The sequence below is a fragment of the Notolabrus celidotus genome, chromosome 20, assembly GCF_009762535.1.
Source record: "Notolabrus celidotus isolate fNotCel1 chromosome 20, fNotCel1.pri, whole genome shotgun sequence".
Classification (NCBI taxonomy): domain Eukaryota; kingdom Metazoa; phylum Chordata; class Actinopteri; order Labriformes; family Labridae; genus Notolabrus; species Notolabrus celidotus.
Window position 1 is genome coordinate 20351339 of NC_048291.1, and position 18922 is coordinate 20370260.

The window sequence follows — 18922 nt, forward strand, 5'->3', positions numbered from 1 at the left end:
TGCCGATCAAGCGGCAACCTCCGGCTGCGAGAATTGAAGCCAATGTAGAAGTGTTAAAAACTGCAGTTCATCGAGAAACCACATACACACCAATTCCAAAAAGCTGCAATAAACACATTTACAGCCTTGTACAAAAAACGAGTGTAGTCTGGATCACGCTGCATTTTTGAAGATAATAAAATTACGAGTTCTCCATTATGAGAGGCACAGCTGACTTGATTGACAGGCAGGAACACTGTAGCCGTTGGCTAGGAGGCTCAAAGTCTGCCTCTTTACGTCACACTGGCACGACAGAAGTTAGTTACATTTTACTATGAGCCAAATCATCCCTGGACATCTCCTCCTCTTCTACATAAACAACCACCAGAAAGAGGCGGTGGTTAAACCAAGCAGCAAACCTCCGGTCTAAAAATATGAGTCAATGCGGAAGTGTGAAAAGCGGCAGTTCATCGAGGATCCGCTTGAGGCTGGCTTCGGAAGTACCGGAAGTCACATACACATGAATGGGGAAAAGACGATCTTTGCAGCATTAATAAACATGTTTACAGCCTGGTACAAAAGATGAGTGTAGTCTGAATAGCTCATTTCTCGACGTCCTCTCACTGTGAGGGGGGTGAATTTTTTTCTAATTCGGCAATTTCGAAGATATTGAGATTACCAGTCTTCCAATGAGAGGCACAGCTGCCTGTGGGAACACTGCAGCTGTTGGCTAGGAGGCTCAAAGCCCGCCTCTTTACGTCACACTGGCTCGACAGAAGCAATATGGCTGCCGCAGCCGAATGGTCTTAAAACAGCTCTTCAGAAACAGATGGGTGACGTCACGGATACTACGTCCATATTTTTTACAGTGTATGGGTTAAACCAGTTACCACAGCGTATATAAAGCAATTTCATGCTTGAATAAGTTTTTCTTTGACACTCATTTGCAGCGCTTCAGAGGATGTAAGCCAAGCTTGTTTTCTCCTAACTTCCTGACTCTGATTTTTGAATTTCATCTGTTTAGATTATATATTACAAAGTGACCAAGTGCTTAAAGAAGGTTGTCTTGCACAGTTGGAAATGTTTGAATTTTTGGCATGCAAGCCTGGGCTGCTGTCTTGTTGCACCTTGCATCTCCCGCATTCATCCTCAATGTGCAATGATACTTCCTGAATGCCTGTTTTATTTTGTAATATGAAGATGGAGTTGCGTTTCTAGTGCTACTGTGTGACCCAGGGCTTCACACAGTAGCACATCAGCGCAGCATACTGAGAGCAGTTCTCACTCAGCAGTCTTGGTGCTGTAGCAGCATTCAGTGAGAAAACAACATTCCACTGACACATTAGATTACTCAAGTGTTGTCACAGAGGGTTTATACAAGAGCGACAACATGCACACTGAGCTGCCAGACAGTTTTTAAAAGTATCTGTGATATGAAGGGAAGTTTATGAAAAAACTGAAGAATGTTTTTAAGTTCTGTTTGTAATTTGACGTAAAGTCAGGAATATGTTTTAGCTATTGGGTTGAAGTGATGTAGATTGATATGGCAGAAAAATACCGCTAAGTTGTACATGATGGGCTTTATGTTGACTTTGCTCTCTTTAATAACTCAAATAAAATCAAGAAATACAGAAAGACTGTAATATTTACACAGTGGATCAGAGACATGTTACATTATGTAAAGCTGGAGAAGATAAGATATACTGTCAGGGGATCAGCTAACAAGTTTTTATTTATATGGCAGCCCTTTCTGACTCATGTTGATGTTTTAGGCTCTGATTATTCAGTAAATGAGTATCCTTTCATGTCAATGTAAGTAATATGAGGCATATGAATCAAACTAGAAGGACCCTTGAGCTGCCCCTTTGGCTCATGCTGCTGCTCCCCGCTTTTGTGTGTTTCAGTACTTGTTATTGCCCTAGATCAGGGGTTCCCAAAGTGTGGGTCAGGACACCCTGGGGGGGTGCGAGACACAAATGGGGGGTCGTGAGATGTCTTCAACAAAGTTTTCTTTAAGTTATTTTAAAAAAAAAATATTTTATTTATGTTTGTTTATTTACCTGCTTTTCTTACATTTATCTTCCTTTTTGTTTGTACTGTTGATTATTATAATTTCTTTATTATTTTTTTGTTTTTTGTTCTTTTTTCTTCTCTTTGTTGGTTTTGTATCACTTATAAATAATTTGTAAACTTACGGTGAACAAAGAAATACTGAAAAAATGCAATAAAAAAGTTGAATGACGAAAGTTATCTAAAAATAGTATATTTTACCCATTATAGTAAAAAATATCAACAAAAATAGTAGCTAAACTTGAAATAAAAACTTTTAAATAGAAAATGTAATGAGTGTTTTTGCCAGATGACTCCTAAGTTTAGAGTAAGTGAAAAGTTAATTATCAAAAGTATCAGTAGCAGTAGGTTAACTCATAATGGCACAGGAAACACAGCCACATGCTCATATAGGTAGGCTAATTTTCTGCAGACCAGCTAAAAGAAGCCACATTAAATCACTTTTAGGGACAGTCGGGGTCACAAGCATCTATATTTTGGGGGTCATGGGCTGAAAAGTTTGGGAACCCCTGCCCTAGATAATAGTGTACTGTTAACCCATAGTATTTTATTTTACTTTATTTATCTAAAGTATTTATTTCAATTTATTTATTGTGCTTCATATTATTTATTATTATTATTATTATTATTATTATTATTGTTATTATGACTATTATTGTTGTTGTCATTATTATTATTTTATTTTTTTATTCTATTTTAATGTTTTGATATTAAGTTGTATTCCCTCTAAATGGTACCATTGCTGGGGGTTATCTGGGATTTCTATTAATCAGTATATGTCATCACTGTGAATTATTACCGTTGTATTGAAAAATTCATAAATAAACTTTGATGAAACAAAATTTAAAAATCAAGAAATACAGAGTTATAATAGTGTTACATTTTTGTCTCCATAGCAATGGCGGAGGCCCACCAGGCAGTGGCTTTCCAGTTCACCATAACTCCTGAGGGGATTGACCTGCAGCTGTCCTATCAAGCCCTGAACCAGATCTACCTGTCAGGGGTGCGATCGTGGAAGAAGCGAGTCAGCCGCATGAGGGTGGGTATGATGGGAAGTCCCCGCCTGTGAATGTGTTTGTATGACGGTGTACTGTGCACTGCTCCTTGTTTGATCAGCTAGAGGTGTGTAGGGATGTAAGTGGTGAGCAAAGGGAACTGAAGTGTTATTACAGGGTTTGAATTCCCATGTGTGCAGGTAATGAGGGTTGAGCCACAACAGGTACTGACATGTACTCCAGCGCCTGCTGCGATCAGCAACACGGCTGTTTTTGTCACAAATCTGTTGACCAAAAGAAGAAAATACTTTTTTTAACTTAAAAACTAAGAAAAAAAATCTTCCTGCTGAAAATGTACTCCAGACTAAAGACATTTTGTCCTTGAAGAGAAATAAACAACTCATACATCAAGGACATAGACAAAGCTGATGTCCCTGAAGACATTCTGCCGTTTCAGCAAATTAATCTTTCCAAGTCAGTGTAATCAAGCTCCAAACAGTATGGTGAAAAACATGTATTTTAACAGTGATTAAACCTGCTGCATCTCTGTATAACCAGGCCTTAAAGATAAAGGATAAAAAACCCAGGGGATGGCAATACGGCCACAAACTGAAGCAGTATAATTTGCTCAGCTTTGATAATTGTATTAAATTTTAATGCTTGAAACTCTTTTTTAAATGTTTGCAAAACGTATTTAGTAATTTTTTTTTTATTGTGCAAGAAATGTGTTTTACAAGCAGAGGGTGACCAAGTGATAGTAGAATATAACAAATATACAAGGCACAAATATGAACAACATAAAAAACAGACAAACAAAGAAGACATAATAATAATAATAATAATAATAATAATAATAATAATAATAATGATGATAATAATACCACTACTAATAATAAGAGGAAAACCAAGTCAAAAACGAAAACAAAACAACAACAAAAAAAATAAATTAATGTTGGAAAAAAAAATAGAGCATAACCTATAAAAAGTAAGTAAGGAAAAAAAAAAGAAAATAACTACATATATTATATCAATAATGATAATGAAACAGATGAGGCTGAATGAAAGTTTCCTAATTATTAATTTCCATGGGCCAATATTAAATACTAAAAAAAAAAGGAAAATAAGGTTTATAAATATATATATAAACATGTATAAATAATAAATATATAAATAGATAAACACAAAGTGTGTCTTGTGAGGGTTAGTGTTTATGTGGGGGTATGAAGGTTAGTGCATATCTTCGGATGTATTCCAAATATAAGAAATTTAAAGTGGAAAGTTGTATACGATTAGAAGGAGTATAGAATTATTTTAAATTTGTATCTATTTTTTTCATCTTTTTATGTTGGTGCTTAACATTAATGTCTGATTGTTATTGGTATAAGAGTGTGAGTTTTGAAGAGATGGGGGAGAGAGAGGGAGATGGAGAGTGGAAAAGTAAGAGAGGAAACAAACAAACAGACAAACAAAACAAAAGAAAAAGAAAAGATGATGTAGTTAAATGTTTACAAAATTAAACACTGGACATTTTATGCAAATCTGTCACCGGGGGCATAACTAGTGGTGATTGTAAAATCGCTTACAGTAATACCTCTCTATGGCAGTCGACTTTTTCCTTAAAAGGCTCTCACATATGGAACTCACTACTCACTAAATAAGATTAAAACAAGGTTTAAAGACTTTGAACAAAGCGTTAAAGCGGGGCTGAAGCAAAATCAGAGGTGTGAGTATTTTTAACTCTTCTATAATGATCTATAACAGTTTGTTGTAATTCTATGTAACCCTGATGTAAATATTCACCCTCTGAGGGGTATACTACGAAGCCGGATTTGCAGTTATCGAGGTAACTTTAGGGTTATCTCTGGATTTTCAGTACTACGAAGGTGGTTCGGTCTTACCAGGGTAGATAACCATGGTTACACATGCTGAACTCCTAACCTGCTCCGGAGCAGGTTCTGCTCAGGATCAGAGATCAGTTTGGAGAAAACTCCGCCCACTGACCAATCAGCTCACTCGATCACAGACTTCAGAGTCTGAATTATTCAGACGAAATTGTTTTACTGCATTAAATATAAAAATATGCGTGCTTATCACTTTGAATCATGTTCTCATTTTTATTAGTCCTTTAACCACAGCGCTCAGTTTGATGCCGTCAGGGCTGCAGCTGAAATATTACGTCTAAAACTGTCACACACGACACAAGATTAAATCAGAGAGAGAGATCACTGTCAGAGAATAAGGGAGTTATTATAGTCAGATCTATCTGCACTAATGATGAGAAATAAGACGTAATTTGCGCATTCATACACTTTTTGTCTGATCTCTCAGTTCTTCCTTCATGTTTCAAACACAGCTGTGTTGAAGTTAATCTGGATAAACCTATGTGCTTAACTTCTTCATATTTTTCTAATATCAGTGCAGTGTTTGAAATTCATGTGGATGTGCTGACGGCAGACTGTCCGTGTCTGTGATTGGTCACATGTTGCCTTCTCCGCCCCGTTCATGTGAACGCACTCAGGGTAATTCTGGATTGACTCAACATGTTGATAACCAGCTTCGTGTGGCAGATTAGCGCGATCTCCTTTGTTAGGTTCAGTGAAGCTGGATCAGGAGAAGATATCTGGGATATGTTGAACTCGCTTCGCAGTATACCCCTCAGGTCTTCTTTAGTTTTTTCCAGGCATCATGGATCCAGGCAGGCTTACATTGCAAACAAGATCATATTAGTGGATGAGAACAGGATGATATACAGTTAAGCATGCAGAAAGTACTTGCAACTCTTACAGTAGATGGCAATGTTGTCCAGAGTAAAAGTAAGACATGGACAACATTGCCACTAAAGGCAGTCTGGACAACGAGAATCTTATAATGTTGCCTCTCTGCTGTTTAAACTTTTTTCTGGACACCAAAAACTAAAAAGGTTGGTCTGTTTGTTGTTTGCCTAAAATTGATTGATTTTATTTTATTTATTATTATTATTATTATTATTATTATTATTATTATTATTATTATTATTATTATTATTATCATTATCATTATCATTATTATTATTATTTTGTTTAGTTACTTTCAATGTTTGTGTTAGGCTGAGTAAACTGGGTGTCCAACCTAACAATCTGTCTTGGATTTTAAGAATATTTTTTCTCGTTTTCATCCCAAAAACTGTGAAACAAGAGAGACTGGTTAGCTGATTGGTTAGTGCGGGATCACAAATCATTGCAGTGACTGACAATCTACATAATCTGTTTTTTCCTGTTTTGTATATAAGAGGGGAGAACGTGGTTTTTTCTGTTTATAATGCTTGTTGTTTTTTCTTTTGTGGTAACAGAACAGGGTGATCAAGGGAGTGTACCCTGCCAGCCCGTCCTCCTGGCTCTTCGTCGTCATTGCCATCCTCGCCACCATGTACATGCGCTCTGATCCCAGCATGGGGCTCATCACCAAGATACAGCAACACCTGCCGCTCAGGTACACAGACACAGGAAGCCTTTGTCTTTACCTTATGAAGACAGACAGCATGAATACTAATACAGGGGCTGGTCTTTTTGAGTTCAGTAGAAATTAGAAAGATTGGATTATTATAAAGCCATCCTTTGAGACATTAGTGTGAGAACAACCGGAGTCCTGATTCTTGGAGGTGAAAACATGGAAAATCCCTGCGGGTCTTTAGAGTAAACGAACATGTTGGAGTGTGTGCATGGCTGTTCTCAGGGTTCCCTTGACAAACAGGGTATCTGATTGTAAATAATCACCATGTTTTATACACTTTTTTGAATTCGTGCAGCCATAACATTCATCCAGGCAGATAAGAGGAGGTAAAAAAAAACACAGGAAACAAAACTCACATCACAGAAGAATCTGGCAAGATCATTTTTAGAACCACTGAAAAGTCCGGATTCTGCTTTCTTTAACCAAAAGGAGGAATCAAGCTCAAAATTGGCCTGTGGTGCTTGCAGCATAGGACACATATGCAACGTTTTAAAGTAGATATTTAATGAGCATTGGCTAGGTTGGCTAGAATTCAGTACTGGTTTAAGTGCTGCCAGCTGAAAGTGACAGCTCCTTTACTTTCAAATATCCACTCTAACAGGCGAGCTACAGTCAAGAGGATAACTGATTTATGCCTGCCCGACCCAAACAAACATGACCTCATAACATAGAAAGCTGTTGAGTCAGCGTCAAGCCGAGTGGGCGCGGCGTTCTGCGCTTAAACTTTCACCTGCTTCTCTACAAGTCTGCTCACTGACTGTGGCTTTACACAGTTACAACTCTGATTCACTGTCTACCTCCTACGCTCACACGCACACACGCACACATGCACACACGCAGACACGCACACACACACACACACACACACACACACACACACACACACACACACACACACACACACACACACACACACACGTGCCACATTACACCCTTTAATTATGACTCATATTGCTGCTCGGGAACAATGCCAGCTGGAAGTGACTGTTTCATACTGATGAACAGAGATCTGACAACTGATGACATGATGTCCCATGATGAAATATGAATTACGGTGTTAACAAACATGGGGGATTCTTCCCCTGCACTATATAGCACTCAAATCATTGTCTCAAAATAAAAATGGATTTATGAATCCTCGTAAAATTCTCACACGTTAGTTTCCAGCCCAGCTTTGAGTCAAAAACATGATGCTAAAAGTTGCCATTGTTAGATACAACTTAACACTGTTTCTTCATCCACAATGTTAACAATCAGCTTCTGCTTAATAAGAAACAAGTACCCCTTATAGCCACGATGAGAAACATTTATCCTGGACTGATATTTGTGTTTTTCAACAGCTGTACAGTTTGTATGAGAGCGATGTTTTCCTTCCACTTACACAGATTAATGACTCATGTTTCGATATTTTATTACATTATAAATGCAGATTAATTTAATGTTTTGATTTGGTATTTGTGTGTAATATTTTGCCTCTGTTCTTCACAATTCTCTTAAAAGTGTCTCAGATTTTCTTCCTTGCCTAGCCAGCAGAGGTCCCTGTTGTACCGTTGGAGGTTCTTCACAAGATGCAACATGAGAAATCGATATAGCATCTAAAATAGATTAATTTGTGTTAGCTAACAACATTGTTTCAGGGTTATTTTCCACAAATCTAGACCCGATCCATCTCTCATATCCGTGTGCACTGTGGTCTCATGGTCTTGTTTTCTGTTACAAAATATTCAAAGGGGAGTGAATGTTGTAACCAAAATGAACAATGTGACATCTTTCTATCATCAAACAAGCAGACTGACTGGTGTATAAAGTATCCAGTAATTGTTTTCCTTCTCTCCCTCTCTGCAGCCTCCACGTGTCGCTCAGTGCTCAGGGTCAGACCATGTTGTCAGCTCTCGTCTTCAGCACACTGCTCTGGCTCTCCCTCATCCTTGCGCTCAGGTTCTGTCTCAAACTGCTGCTCTCCTACCACCAGTGGATGTTCGAACAGCATGGCCGTGTGTCCAATGTCACCAAAGTCTGGGTGGTAAGCTGAGCCTCAGGCAGACAGAAGCCAAAGACGCGTCATCACCCTTAAATGAAACACCATATATTTATTACTTATAATCCACATGAAATAGGTTTGATTTTTTGACATAGCTGTGTTACTAATCTCTATTTTTTTTTTTTCTCTCTCTCTCTCTCTCTCTCTCTCTCTCTCTCTCTCTCTCTCTCTCTCTCTCTCTCTCTCTCTCTCTCTCTCTCTCAGACTCTGTTGAGATTACTATCAAGCAGGAAGCCTCTGTTGTACAGCTATCAGACCTCTCTGCCTCACCTGCCTGTGCCTGCCATCAAAGACACACTGAGCAGGGTGAGGACACACACACACACACACACGCACACGCACACACACACACCTTGGACATATATGTATAGATAGGGCTGGGCGTTTGGAACAGAATGTAAACAGCTGAAACGAGCGACAAAATTTAAATGAAATGATGATTTCATATTTATCATGATAATTATCGATATCAACTGATTGTGATAACATTATTTTCAATATCGCCCAGCTCTATGAAAAGGATCACACTTGTGTCAGTCTGCATCCACACAACTTTTTAAACCTGTCCTTACATGTATCATCATTTATGATCTATATGAAGAAATTAAGTAGTAGATAAGTCGTACTGTAGATGAAAATATCACAGTTACAAAACCACATCCTGACCTATGCTTTTCTCTCCACAGTACCTGAAGTCAGTGCGCCCTCTGCTGCCTGATCCAGAGTACAAACGGATGACTGAATTGGCCAATCACTTTGAGTCAAACCTGGGAAACCGCCTGCAGCGCTACCTGAAGCTCAAAGCTCTGTGGGCCACTAACTATGTAAGTGCTCTGAGTCACTCTGGAATGAGGGCTGGGTTTTTTTCCTGTTTGCCTTTTTCACGGTCAGATAGTAGCATAGAGATAACACGGAAGTCAAGGGCAAAGTATCGATGAGACAGTGTTACAAAGCACTCTTGTATTAGTGTGTCACTGTACTTAGCGACCTCATGTTCCACTTTTTACATCAGCAGTTGATAGTGAAGAGTAGTGAATCCACTCAGACTGATTTTTTTAGGAGCATATTAGGATATGACAGACTAAGTATCTTTGAGTTTGAAGAATTATGCGCATCACAGTCCCATTTCTGACAAGTTTCTGCATGAGAAGACATATTGCATTTATAAAACTATCCTCTGCATGGTTTCCTCCTTTATCATTTCTTTGTCGGTGATACCATAAACTTTGATGTAGTCACACTGTTCACAGACATGAAATAGAGGCCCCACATCTCACTGATGCACCTCCAGTATTCATAACCTTTAGAAGTAGTGGAATCTTTCATGTTTTGGGCTTTTGCACCTTTTATTATTATTATTTTTTTTTTTTTCAAAGATCTGTTTTTTTGAACTTTTACACATTACATACAGAAGATCAATGAAAACAATGAATTAAAGCATGATTTTTTTTTGTACAAGAAACAAAATAAGTGAATGAATGAAAAAAAAACAATAATAATAAATTAGAATAATTGAAAATAAAATAAAAATAAAATAAATAGTATATTAGTAATATAATAGTAATATTTAAAAAATAAATAAGTGCAAAAGGTAAAAAAGCAATAAAAAAAATAAAAAAAAGATTATAATACCAAAAGGAAATTGAGCAATACAAATAAATAAACACCACGTGTGATAATCTACATGCACCTTTTATATAGAGGAGAGGACAGTGGATATGGTAGGAAACCGGGGGAGAATGGAGGAATGACATGTTAGAAAGGGGGCCTGCAGACTGGAATCAAGCCCATTAGGCTAAATCCGCACCCAAGTAGTGGAATCTTCATGAAGATTAACAACCATCAGATTGTTAAGTGTCTCGTATTAGCACTGTGTAAGTTAAATTAAAAAAACTTTATTTGTCCACGGAGGGCAATTGAAAGCTGAGATTACTGCTGTGTTTCAAAGCACAATTGAGTTCCAGTGAAACTAGATTGTCCTGTTTTGGTTCCAGGTGAGTGACTGGTGGGAGGAATTCATCTACCTGAGGGGCAGAGGTCCCATCATGGTCAACAGCAACTACTACGGCATGGTAACCTTGGCTGATCTGTAACATCCTAACATCCAAGTTCCTGAACAGTGCTGACATCTCTCTTGCATACATCTTCCTTTAGTTATATTCTAACTATATTAAATCCTGATAACCTGTGTGCATGCTCTCCAGGACTTTCTGTACGTGACACCAACCCCACTGCAAGCCGCAAGGGCAGGAAATACCATCACTGCACTGCTGCTCTACCGCCGCAAGGTCAACAGGGAGGAACTCAAACCGGTAAGACCACACACATACAAACTGCAAAGTGAGAGAGTAGTGGGTTTAATTTGTTTCCTGGGAAATATTAATCATGTGAGGGAACTTTGCTGTTTATTGTTTGCTGTATGTTATAGCCCTTTGTGGGTGCATCATCTGTATTTATTTACACAGGTTTTTACTGAGGTTAGCATGTGGCTCAAAGCACAGTCTCATAGAGGAGTCAGCATGGGCTGTGTAGGTCGATGGCATTTCACGGACAGAAGTTGAAACAACATTTGTGTGCGCAGGGGAGTAGTCAGCACTTTGACCCAGCTCCCAAGGTAGCAAAGCACCGAATGACAAGATGAGTCCTGTAAAAGGAGAAACAAAGACACAATGTAATGCTGAAGAACATCCGAGGCAAAGTGAAAGCAGAGGGGAGCTAAAGTAAATAAGACCTAAAACAGATGTTGTTTTGTGTTTGTCTGTCTGTGTGTGTTTCTGTCCCTGTGTGTCTGTCCCTGTGTGTCTGTCCCTGTGTGTCTGTCCCTTGGTGTCTGTCCCTGGGTGTCTGTCCCTGGGTGTCTGTTTGTCTGTGTTCCTGTGCGCTGTTCGGATGTGCATCAGAGTCGCGTTCCAGGCACCGTCATCCCTCTGTGTGCTGCTCAATGTGAAAGGATGTTTAACACGACGCGTACTCCAGGAGTTGAGACCGGTAAAACACACACACACACACACACACACACACACACACACACACACACACACACACACACACACACACACACACACACACACACACACACACACACACACACACACACACACACACACTACTCTCTTTCTGTGTTTTTAGACTAATGTAGATCTTTCCCATATTTTTAAGGAGCAGTGTGTAGAATTGGCAGCAATTAACAGAACAGAGTTGGTAGATATGGAATAAAATACCTCCCTGTATGTTTAAATGAGTGTACTATGGGCTATCTATCCGCTATCTTCCACCACGTTTCTACGGTAGCACAGAAAGGACAAACTAGTAGACGATGAAGAAGAGAGAGGTTGATGTGCACCATAGACTGTATAGATAATGGACATAGTATCCGTGACGTCACCCATCTGTTCCTGAGCACTGTTTTGAAGCCAATCGTCGGAGGGAGCAGCCTAACTGCTGGCAACTAGTGTGAGGTAAAGAGGCGGGCTTTGAGCCTCCTTGCCAACAGCTACAGTGTTCCCGCCTGTCAATCAAGTCAGTCATGTCAAAAATGGGCAAAACTTGTAATGAAAAAAATGAACCCCGCGCACAGTGTGTGGCGATAGAGAAATTTGCTCTTCAGACGGAAGCCGTTTTTTGAACCGGAGCCAGCCTCAAGCGGACGCTCTGTGAACTGCAGCTTCTGCATGGGCTTCATGTTTTGAGACCGGAGGTTGCCGCTTGATGTGTACACAAGAATTTGTATCCATAGTCGTTTTTGTATCACAGGAAATTCGTGTCTTCGTAGGCCACAGTGAGCAAGGGAGTGTTTCATTCCAGAATCGGACCGCTAGATATTGCTCAATATTCTCATTTCTTCACACTGCACCTTCAAGAGATGTAAAACTGTAATCATATCCTTGGAGTAGTTCAGGGCTGAAGCTGGAATTCTGTGAGTAGATGTATGATATTGTATGCTACTTTAGAACTAAATGCATTAATAAGTGGAAATCAAAGCCAAAATAATCTGAATTGTTAGTAAGAAATAAATCCCTGACTCTCACACATCTGCGCACTAAAAAGTACAGTATTGCAACACAAGTGTTAGAAATCCCTTTTAGAGCCTCCTCCTTTGCTCCACAGATGTGCTCCAGCACTGGCAGGATAGTGAGTTTGTAGCAGTGTACCACAAGGGACGCTTTTTCCGCCTGTGGGTGTACCGCGCAGGCCGCCTGCTGACTCCCAGGGAAATCGAGTTCCAGATCCAGAGGATCTTGGATGACGCTTCAGCTCCCCAGCCGGGGGAGGAGAAACTGGGGGCTATCACTGCGGGTGACAGGTAAGAACAACAGGATGGGGGAAAGCTGTGAGGCAAGGGAAGGCAAGTTTATTTATAAAACACCATTCATACAAAGAGCAATTCAAAGTGCTTTACAGAGTTAAGCACAGTCATCACAATCAGGCAGGGAAGTCAAAGATTCAATATGAGTCAAGAGAGGGCTCCAAGTCTTATCGAATGTGCTTGAGGAACCATTAAGGGGAAACCTGAGCTTTTCAAGTCTAATAGAAAGTAGCAACTCTTTCACCCATCTGTTATGAGACGGAGGTTGAGGGTGTTTCCATTTGAGAAGTATAAGTCGCCTGGCCAAGAGGGTAGTAAAGGCAAGAACAGTCTGCATGATTTTAGATGTAACAGGCTGCAGGGGGGCGCCAAACAAGGCCAGCAGAGGATCAGGAGCGATAGTTATAGAATATGCTCTGCTAAGCGTTTGAAATATTTCAGACCAGAATGTGGCAAGCCTGGGACAGAACCAAAACATATGAGAATGGTCGGCCGGGGATTGTTTGCACCTATTACATGAGTCAGTTACATTGGGATAAATCTTAGATAGTCTCAAATTAGTGTAGTGAGCTTTGTGTACAACTTTACACTGTAGGAGGCCGTGCCTTGCACAGATTGAGGAGGAGTGAACCGAACGTAAAACTTGTTGCCAATAAACATCAGGAAGCGTGGTTCCCAGCTCCTGCTCCCAAGAGTCCCTGGGGCAGGGCGCTGGGCTGTTATTGGTAACATTAATGAGGCTGTAGATACTTGAGATTAGCCGCTTTCGTTCAGGATCGAGAGCCAGTAGAGAGTGCATTAGAGTTTCCGGGGGACGAAATAGGTGGGATGTAGGTAAGTCGAATTTTTTGGAGAGCTCCGGAAAGGACATAAAAGTCCTTTGGTTGTAAAGGTTCTTAAGTGTTGCTATCCCTTTGTCAGACCAAGTACGAAAGGTCGAATCAGTGCAAGATGGCAGAAATAGGTGATTGTTTACAATGGGGGAGAGGTCTGAGGCCCTATGAAGGCCTAGGCTTTTCCTAATTTGAATCCAGATCCTGACTGAGTTAATAACAACCGAGTTAGAGGTGAAGTTAGAGGAAGTCAAAGGGAGTGGAGAGCAAACCAGGGAGTGGAGAGAGAGTTTAGAGGAAGCAAGTTCCATATCCACCCACACGGGGCGCATGTCGTCTGCTATATCACTAATCCAGTATAACAGTTTATAAATATTACAGGACCAGTAATAGTGTAAGAAATTGGGCAATGCTAAGCCACCAAGAGCTTTGGGGAGCTGTAGCACTGATCTTCTGATGCGTGGATTTTTGTTGCCCCAGAGGGAAGAACTTATTAATTGGTCGAGCAATCTAAAAAATGACTTCTTAATTAGGACAGGAATATGTGAAAAAAGATACAAGAACTTTGGTAAGACAACCATTTTAACCAAACTGGCTCGACCCATCAGGGATAACGGGAGACCAGACCACCTAACAAAGTCTAGTTTACACTTCTCAAGGAGAGGAGAGAAATTCTCGGAGAAGAGTTGATTGACTGAAATAACTGAGCAAACACATTTTTATGGAGAAGCTGGCTCAGACCACTTTACACCCCGCAGAGGGCCCGTATGCCCAATAGCTAATACATCCAATATCCCCTGAATTCCATAACACCATACCTTGTCAGAAAATAACCAATTTAAGTATGACATTTAAAAAACATAATCATTAAAAGATAAAAATATTTTAAAATATAAGATCAAGAAGGTTAAAATGTTCCATTATAACTTAGTTTGTTCAAATAAATGAAAAGAAAATATTTAAAGTTTATAAAAAATGTTAAAAGTTTGTAGTTAAAGAGATAAAACGAAGGTTGAAAAATGGGTTTGCATCCATTAGGGCAAGAATCCAGCTGATGTCATTGCTGGCGCTTGCTCACATTGCATGCTTTTGGGACACAGTACAAGCCTGTTGTTGTTCCATTTGGCTAAAACAACTTGCTCTCTCACATTATCCCACATTTTACATTTACTTACATAAGAAGTTAGTCATTTTTACACCAAATACAGATTAAGAAATTATTTTGATTTAAGTGATCATCTGTAGCCTCTTGAAAGGAGCTAACTCAGCTCTTATTGCTCACATTTCCACTGAAGGTGACGTACAACAGAAAAAAGGGGGAACAGAACAACATGAATACGTGCCTTTCACTTCTCTGGACTTTTCTCCCTTATTTTAGATAAACTGACACCAAATTAAACTTCTTTCTGTGCATTGATATGATAACAGTGAGTCCTCCAGGGTAGGCAGTTTCAACTAGTTTGAGCCACTGACATCATACGCTTTTATGCTTAATGATCCCCTAGCTAGTGTGAGTTAAAGAGGTGGGCCTTGAGCCTCCTAGCCAACAGCTGCAGTGGTCCCACCAGTAAATCAAGTCAGCTGTGCCTCTCATAATAGAAAATTGTAATCTGGATATCTTCGAAAATGCCGCGTGATGAAAGAAATTCACCCCCTGCACATTGTATGCCGAGAGAAATGAGCTATCCAGATTAAACTTGTTTTTTTTGTGCCAGGCTGTAAACGTGTTTATTTCTGCTGTAAAGATCAGCTTATATTAATTTGTGTATGTAGTTTCCGGTACTTCAAGAGCCAGCCTCAAGCGGACACTTGAGAAACTGCAGTTTTTAACTCTGGCTTCAATTCTCACGGCCGAAGGTTGCCTCTTGGTTGAAACAAGAAAAGAGTTCACGCAAATACATCCTGGTTTATTTTTTCAACATAATGACGAAATATACTTCTTTAATGAAAACCTTACAGCATTCATGAGAGTTTTTGAATAGGTGTCATATCTATGACAATCAAAGACACATTCAGGTGAAAGTCAGCAGTTAACAGGGAAGCTCTTTAAACCAAAACACCAGCCAAGGAGTGCTTCCAAATTCCCGATAAGGGTACGTGTAGTGCCCATTTGTCATTAAATAACTCAATGAATCATCAAAATATCAAACTCAAAATGGTCACTGATGCACCGTGGGAATGTATTATATGTAGGCAAAAGAAGTCTGATGTCAATTCAAAAGTTCAGCGTCTCTTATAGCAGATTTCAGGACAAGCAAGCAAAACAAAACGACAAAGAAACATCACGGCTCCTGCTGCCTAAATATGCAAAAAATATAAAGATACTAAACAAATGACTAGCAGAAATATATCCCCAAAATCTAACTCAAATTAATTTAAAAAAAGTAAAGTTTAGAAAAAATCTAACTACTGATAATACTTATTAATTGTGAACTTAATTAACAACTTAATAACAAAAATAAACAAATAGCTCCTACAGTATGTGTGTTTTAACCTGTGTTTACATTAGCCGGAGGTAGAAAATCCACAGGAATTGATAAGGGAATGAATATGAATGAGATTAATCAATAATGGCATTAGTATCACTGCATCAATAAAATGTTATCAGTTTCAGTCCCTGCTCAGATGGCTCCATCCTGGTTACGTGACTCTCATTGTCCTCTTTAAACTAGACTAGCCAACCTGAAAACCTGATTGAAGGAGTTTTTTCCGATAGCTTTTCAAAGTCTGTTTACAATGTTCTTTTGTAATCACTGAAGGGAAACAAGTGTTATTTTTTTTTTTTACGCAAACAAAAAAGCAGATTGCATGTGTTTTAAGTTGAATTCTTCCGTTTTGAAAATATATTTTTGTGTGTTGAAAGAATTTGTTCGAAGTCGTATTTATCGGCGGGTCAAAGAGTGAAAGTGAAAGATTACACCATATTTCACAGGAAGTTCTTTGTTGTCTACACTGTCCTTTTCACACATTGTGGAAGTGAAAGGAGTTGCCTCACATTGGAATTCCCAAAGCAAGTGAAAAGAATAGATAAATAAATAAAAGAGGGAAAGAATATAGACGGTCAAAGGATGTCTAATCCTCAGTGCCAAAAATAAAAACCCTACCCTGAATTGGAACCTTATCCGGACCCTTTATTCAGTCAGTCTAGCAGACTGACAACCTTGTAAGAAATTAATCCCCTCAGACTGTTAAATGTTGTGTGTTGCCGTTAACATGTGCTTTAGCTGCCTGAGTCTGAGCACCGGATGGCACCAGAACACACTCGCCTCAGCAGACCTCACCAAACTGTGCACAGCTGATGCTCACGTTCATCTTTTTGTTCCAGATATATCCCCCCAATCAGATCAAATGTAGTGCAGAGAGAGATGATCAGGACAAGTGGAATGGTCAAAGTTTTCATATCGTAATTTAATTTGTGTTAATTAATTAGCATAATTCAAACAGAAGTTGGGTAACAGTTTTTTTTCCCAGTCTGAATCTCACTAAATATCGATTATGCAATACTAACAGTTGAGGTTTTACTCTCCATTGTGTGGCAGTAAAAAGAGACATCAGAATAGAGGAACACAGGGGTTAGAGTTCATAGAAGAGAAACAGACCAAAAGATCCAGGTAGAGATGAAAAAGAGAGCATGCATCAGCAAATTAACAATGAGTAATGCATGTGATTTAAAGACTTGGACCAGGAAATGAGACTGTGTGTTGTGTGGGTGTGTGCCTGTCTGTGTACAGATAAGACCCCAGTCGAAACGTATTCCTAAGAATCCAGAACGAGCACGAGATCAATCTGTGCATGTCGTCACTGAGTGAAGCAAGAGAGAAACTAACAGAGCACACCCTGCGGAGTGGGGCTATATACCTTTGAGACCTGCATGTTTTTATGATGACGTAAAATTATCTGATCTGCAGCTTTCAAAGACGCAGAAAAAAAAAAAAGACAAACCCACCAGAAAACCATTTCCTTGTTGAGTGAAAGGCACCGCATGAAACACGTCTTTCAAGTTCTTACCAAGATCTGTTTCTAACTGCCTCATATAGAGCTGGGCGATGTTAAAATTGATGTCATCACAAAAACATTTTTCATATCAGTCGATATCGATAATCATCACGATAAATATCAAGATGAGATTTTTGTGAAGTTTTAGTTTGTATATATTTTTTTCTCTCAGGTTGAGATAATTTGCATAATTTGATTTAAATGTACAACAAAGATATCAAATTGTATTCTGTGTATCAGTTTAGTAGAGTACTATTGTTTCCCACAGTGCAGTGAATGCATCACTGTTATCCAGTGTTCAGTTGTACTACGGTTGCAGAGGTACATTAAACGTGTCTGAAATGCACAGCAGAAGTTGTCTCCGTGCTCCTCTTTCACCAACATCCTAAAAGTAGATTTAACGAAGTGTATGAAGTTAATAGATAAAGCCAGGGTCAGCTCAGTGTCAGACTAACGACTCTGCTTTGAGCTGGTAGGTTTCGCGTTTTCTCCAGTGTTGCTCATTTCAGCTGTGTTTACATTCTGCTCCAAACGTATTTAAGCCCCACCTTCCTCTCACCCCGCGACATGATTGGCCGTTCAGTGCCATCTTCTTCTTCTGTCTAATGTTGGGTGACACCTAGCGTTTAAGGCATATTAGCACCCCCTCACATTCCAGTGGTTGGGGGGGTGTAATTACAGATTTTAAATATATCTAATTTTTATTGAACAGTTTATTTATATTGAGAAAAAATATATCACAATAATTATCGTTATCGAATTATCTCCCAGCCCTAACCTCATAAACTTGGAGTTCCCAAACTTTTCAGCCTGCGACCCCCAAAATATAGATGCCAAAGACTTGTGACACCAACTGTCCCTCAAAGTGATTTAATGTGGCTTCATTCAGCTGGTCTGCAGAAAATTAGCCTACCTATATGAGCATGTGGCTGTGTTTCCTGTGCCGTTATGAATTAACGTACTGCTACTGATGCTTTAGATAACTAACTGTTCCCTAACCCTAAACTTAGGAGTCATCTGGCAAAAAGAGAGACAGAAAACTCATTACATTTTCTATTTTCAACATTTTATTTCAAGTTTAGCCACTATTTTTGTCGATTTTATTTTACTCTAATGGGTAAAATTAACTATTATATCACTTTTAACAATCAACTTTTTTTTTTGCATTTTTTCAGTATGTCTTTGTTCACCACAAGTTAACAAATTATATATA

General features: G+C 39.2%; 1 protein-coding gene across 1 annotated transcript in view; it reads left to right on the top strand.

Annotated features, from left to right (window-relative positions):
* cpt1cb (carnitine palmitoyltransferase 1Cb) overlaps nt 1–18922 on the top strand; it is a 54641-nt gene that overhangs the window by 12354 nt on the left and 23365 nt on the right. Inside the window, exons 2-10 of the mRNA XM_034710944.1 lie at nt 2946–3088; nt 6373–6512; nt 8379–8556; nt 8779–8880; nt 9261–9398; nt 10569–10646; nt 10779–10886; nt 11475–11562; nt 12682–12877. Of these exons, the coding sequence (XP_034566835.1) occupies nt 2948–3088; nt 6373–6512; nt 8379–8556; nt 8779–8880; nt 9261–9398; nt 10569–10646; nt 10779–10886; nt 11475–11562; nt 12682–12877 (1169 nt within the window). The 5' untranslated portion in view covers nt 2946–2947. The remainder of the gene's footprint in view (nt 1–2945; nt 3089–6372; nt 6513–8378; nt 8557–8778; nt 8881–9260; nt 9399–10568; nt 10647–10778; nt 10887–11474; nt 11563–12681; nt 12878–18922) is intronic.